The sequence below is a fragment of the Mesitornis unicolor genome, unplaced genomic scaffold, assembly GCF_000695765.1.
Source record: "Mesitornis unicolor isolate BGI_N332 unplaced genomic scaffold, ASM69576v1 scaffold8120, whole genome shotgun sequence".
Taxonomy (NCBI): domain Eukaryota; kingdom Metazoa; phylum Chordata; class Aves; order Mesitornithiformes; family Mesitornithidae; genus Mesitornis; species Mesitornis unicolor.
In genome coordinates, this window is record NW_010160214.1 from 12,551 (window position 1) to 17,617 (window position 5,067).

The following is a 5,067-nucleotide window of genomic DNA, read 5'->3' on the forward strand; positions in this document are numbered from 1 at the left end:
CAAGGCTGAAGCAGGGAAATTTGGGGCTGGTGTTGCCCCATGCACCGTGGGATAACTCTCTCTGTCCCAAAGGAGGGGACTCTGAAGTTTTGGGGTTGCAGGCAAGGTTGGTCGCTGCTTGCCTGCATCCCGTGCGGTAATGGAGGCTGCCTGCGGGATGAGTCACCGTGCTCTGCTGCTGCCAGCAGGGCTTGATTTTGGTGGCTTTTTCAGCTCCCTCCCTTGGACTTTATTTGCCAGGGTGCAGACTGTTTTTGGGAAGAGTGACCTCCTCTTCCCCCATTCCTTTGACATGGCTCTGGGGACCAGGATCAGGTCCCAGAGGTAGAAACCTGATGGAAACCCCAGAGGGGTGCAGAAAGCAGCCGAATGTCCCATGGCGGGTGCCGTGCCGGGTGCGCCATTCCCCACAGAGGGAATCTTCCTCCTGCACCCCACATCGATCCCCTCCACAGCCCATCCCTGCTGTCAGCCTGGGCTGTGGCTCCCTCCATCAACCCAGCGGCTCTGCTGTGGTTCCCTGACCCGTTATCCTGCGGCTGTCAACGCCTGTCACACTGTCCCCAGAGGTGGCCGCCGCCTGGCACCAGGAGATGTGATCTGCCTGCAGAGGTCCAGGGTTTGCTATTTTATTTGAGGATGCTTCAGCAGGATGCTGCAGCAGGAAAAGCACTTATGCAAAGCTGTCAGGGGGGGAAGGAAGGGAGAGGGAAGCCTGGCTCCCCGGCTGCGGATGGATGCAGTCACGTTCCTGCTCTGGAGCTCCTGGACTCGCTCCCCTGCGTCCTGGCCAAGACAGTGGTTGTGGTACAGGCAGTTTCTTGCAGAGAAAGAGATGACACAGCGGCTTATCCACCGGGGACCTGGGATCAGCTTTCAGCTTGGTTACAGCCTTCAAATGTGGCGGCTGAGAGCTGTCACGCTGCCACCAAGGTCTTTAGGCTCTGATTTATTAAGCAGAGCTGGAAACTTAAACACTTGAGTGTATCTGGGCCTCCATCCCTCTCCTGCTCTTCCCTGTTTAACGGGGCTGGGACCTGTCTCATGCCCCTCCCATGTCTAGGGAAGTCACCGTCCCTCCATGCCTGTAACCCACATCCACTGGTGCTGAGCGTGCAGGAGGCCCAGCACCATCCTCCTTCCTGCATTCTGCCCCAAAACACCTCTCTGTCCCCATGCCGTGCTGTCGGCTTCCCTGGTCACTCCAGCTTCACCCTTCCCCCCAACAAGCCTGTTATATCAGGGTGTTTTGTCCCTGATGGATCTGGGCTCCTGTCCATAACTGAGGCATGTTTGGCAGCTCTCTGAGCCCAGAGCATTGCTGTCCAAGAGGTTTCAGTCATCTCTCATTCCTCAGCAATCTGGTTCCTTATGTGTGAACCCACATCCACCCAGTTTGAGCCACCTGGGGACTCCGACCGGGCTGGGTCTACCCCTGCCGAGGCTGCTCCGCTACCCCTGCTGTCCGTGTCCTTGCATTTCATGGTGGCAAGGGTGGCCTGGGCTGTGGGGACAGCAGCCCTGGCCCTGCTGAGTGGGGTCTTCCATCGCTCGCAGAGAAGCAGGGCAGTACATCCCAGCCTGTGCCATCGGAATGGGCTGAGCTTTCATACCCGAAGGGAAGGCTGGGTGAGCTCAGGTCAAGGAGCTGGGGCAAGTTGGGCTATGCGGTTGGTCCTGTTTTGACCGAAAAAGAGTCTCCTTGCCACAAGGCTCGCACCGTGGCCGTGGGAAGCAGCTCCTGGCACCCCTCCGGGCAGGGGGGCTGCGGTGGTGCCTCCTCCTGTGATGGGGCTGCTTACTTTGCCCAGCACCACATGATGGAGCAGGGCTTCTCCCCCGGGGCCACTGCTGCACCACAGAAGGACCACAGCGGCACCCCAGAGCTGTGTGCGGGTCCCCATGGGGCTGAGCTGGCAGTTTGTGACTCAGCAGGGCTCCACGCCCCACGCATGGGGCTGCAAGCAGCCGGAAAACTTCCGCGGAGGGTGTCGGGAGATGCCTCATAGCGGGAAACTTCCGCTTGCTGCAGCCCAGTGAAGCACCAGGAAACCTCCTCCTGTTGGCGGGTGACGTGCAGGACTGCCGGGGTGGGGTACGGCCCTTGGGAGCTGCCCTCATCCCGGTGGATCGAGGGGGATGTGCCTTCCTCCCGGGCCATCGGTGCTGATGCCGCGGCAAACTGGGCGCTGCCAAAGCAGAGCTGGCACTGCTGTGAACACAGAGCACGGAACCGGCTTCCTTGGGGGCAGCACTTTGATAAATCAGGTTATTTTGAGGTGTGGGCTGAGTTCCCGAAGCCACTTTGCTCCTTGGCTCTGTGCCTTTTACGTGCCCCTCGTTACAACTACAAACTCCCCGCGGTGCCAGGATCGCAGGACTTGTGTCTCCTCGAAGGACCCCAATCGGAAGCGGGGGTGGGAGGGAGGTGGCGCAGCGATGCTGAAGCAGCTCTTTAGCCAAGGACCTGCAGGAATGTTTTAATCTTGCCGCTCCACTTGAGCCGTCCTTGGCACAGCCACTGCCCCGGGGCTGAGAAGTGGCTGAAGAGCCCAAGGCGGAAGGTTTGGGGTTGAGTGGCTGCGTTTTGGGCCCCAGAGGCCTCTCGTGGGGGCTGCTGCAGGCAGGACTGATGGTTCCTTTCCTTCCCAGCCTTATATCCCTGGAGAATGGTGATCCTGTGGAGGGTGCTGGGCATGGAAACCAGCTGGGAAAAGGGGAGCCGATGTGTGGCCCAGCCTGGGACACTGCATTCCACAGCTGATGGCAGTGGAAAAGTGGCCTGTGGTCCTCAAGCCACCGATGGAAGATTTGTCAGGGATTGAGGAAGGGTCTGCGCAATCTCTGGGGGAAACAGTGGACGTTTTCTGGGTGCATATTGTAGCTTAAGTCTGTTTTCCCTTCCTCTAGCATGTGGCCCCGGATCCTTCAAGTCTAAGCAGGGGGAAGGTCCCTGCTCTCCCTGCCCTCCCAACAGCCGGACCACATCTGGAGCAGCGACGGTCTGCACGTGTCGCAGCGGCTTCTTCCGTGCGGACACCGATCCCGCAGACAGCGCCTGCACCAGTGAGTCCTGCCCTGGGCGAGGAGGGACGGTGTGAAGGCAGCGGGGGTCTGTCCCCAGGGCGGGGGGACTGTGCTGTGCCCTCGCTGGAGGTGACCGGGCGCAGCGACGCACCTTACTCCCCCATCCCTTCCACAGGCGTCCCCTCCGCCCCACGTAACGTCATCTCCAACGTGAACGAGACGTCGCTGGTGCTGGAGTGGAGCGAGCCGCAGGACACGGGCGGGCGGGAGGACCTCCTCTACAACGTCATCTGCAAGAAGTGCAGCGTGGAGCGGCGCCTCTGCACCCGCTGCGACGACAACGTGGAGTTCGTCCCACGTCAGCTCGGCCTCACCGAGCGGCGCATCTACATCAGCAACCTGATGGCCCACACCCAGTACACCTTCGAGATCCAGGCTGTCAACGGCATCTCCAACAAGAGCCCCTACCCTCCTCATTTTGCCTCTGTCAACATCACCACCAACCAGGCAGGTCAGTGGAGCTGCTGGCGATCAGGGGCTGGCTCTCGGCCACAGAGCGGAGGGGGGAATTCTTGCTGACAGCCTTGGAGGCTGGGATCCTTTGTGCTGCCGCCGCACTGGCTCTCCATGCCTGTATCTAATCCCCTGGGTAAATTCTGCTCTCCGTTTAACGTGTGTCCCTGGAGGAGATGAGATCAGAACACGTGCAAGCAGAGAAGAGCAGGGTTGGCAGATGCTGTGGAGAGCTCTGGATCTCTCAGACCTACCCCAGAGATGCAGTGCCTGCTGCAAAGGGAAGAGGAAGGAAATGGGATTTCTCCCCCATGGGCCTGGGAAGACTCAGCACCACCCCAAACCTTCACAGCCAGCCGAGTGCTCTGCCCTTCCCTCCTTCCTCCCGCCCTGGCCCGGCTCCAGCGTGCTGGTAATCTCCAGCCACCGCGCTCTGATCTGATTTCACGGGTCTGGTCGGTGGGGTGGAGCATGGAATGAGTGGAGGAGGGTGGCAAGCCCCAGTTTGGGCTGGTGGGGCCCCTCCCTGGACCAGTTTGCAGCTAGGCATGGGGTGAAGCATTACCTCAGTGCTATTTCCAAGGGTCCATTTGGTCCCTTATCACCTTGACTGTGAGATGTTGAGAGTGCACCTTGTAGGAGGCCAGTCTCCAAGCTTTTCCATGCCTTTCCATCAGGATTATCCAAGCAGGTCCCAGGCAGGGAGTCCAATGCGGGATGGTGGAGCCTGGCACAGATAACTCATTCCTTCCCTTCTCTCTTTCCTAGCCCCGTCTGCCGTCCCTACTATGCACCTGCACAGCAGCACTGGGAACAGCATGACACTGTCATGGACTCCTCCAGAGAGACCCAATGGCATCATCCTTGACTACGAGATTAAGTACTCGGAGAAGGTAAAGCAGGAGGCAGAGCAGTCCTTTGCCTCCTCCAGCACTTCTGGCAAAGGGGATCCCTGCAGAGATGGTGCTGGGGGGATGCGGGAGCCAGCAAAGGGGGGATTGCTTCTCAGAGGTGACACCCACGTGTCTCCCCTACAGCAGGGCCAGAGCGACGGCATCGCCAACACGGTCACCAGCCAGAAGAACTCAGTGCGGCTGGATGGGCTGAAGGCCAATGCTCGGTACATGGTGCAGGTCCGGGCACGCACGGTGGCTGGATACGGCCGCTACAGCCTCCCCACGGAGTTTCAGACCACTGCGGAGGATGGTGGGTACCGGAACTGGGCCACCTCCATGCCCCAGCCCTCCTACGTGTGCTCCTTTCCCAGCTTGACTTTGATTCCTGCCTCTCCCTCCATCAGGCTCCACCAGCAAGACTTTCCAGGAGCTGCCTCTCATCGTGGGTTCAGCCACCGCAGGGCTGCTCTTCGTGATCGTTGTGGTGATCATCGCCATCGTCTGCTTCAGGTACTGGCTTTGCAGGGACGGGGGGTTCAGAGCTGGGTTTGGGGGGTTCCTCGTGTCTGCCCCAGAGCTTCCCCCTTTACCTGTGGGTAGAGCTATGGCAGGCCCCGCCTGAGGGGAAACG

At 60.0% G+C, this 5,067-nt stretch overlaps 1 protein-coding gene across 3 annotated transcripts in view; it reads left to right on the forward strand.

The window, feature by feature from the left end:
• Positions 1-5,067, forward strand: part of EPHB3 (EPH receptor B3) — a 12,697-nt gene that overhangs the window by 4,682 nt on the left and 2,948 nt on the right. For 2 of the 3 annotated variants that reach the window (XM_010189337.1, XM_010189345.1), the window contains exons 3-7: positions 2,911-3,066; positions 3,203-3,538; positions 4,309-4,433; positions 4,581-4,746; positions 4,841-4,946. In XM_010189337.1, coding sequence (XP_010187639.1) covers positions 2,911-3,066; positions 3,203-3,538; positions 4,309-4,433; positions 4,581-4,746; positions 4,841-4,946 — 889 coding nt within the window. Of the gene's footprint in view, positions 1-2,910; positions 3,067-3,202; positions 3,539-4,308; positions 4,434-4,580; positions 4,747-4,840; positions 4,992-5,067 lie in introns of all 3 variants that reach the window. The other variant, XM_010189330.1, reaches the window with a different exon arrangement.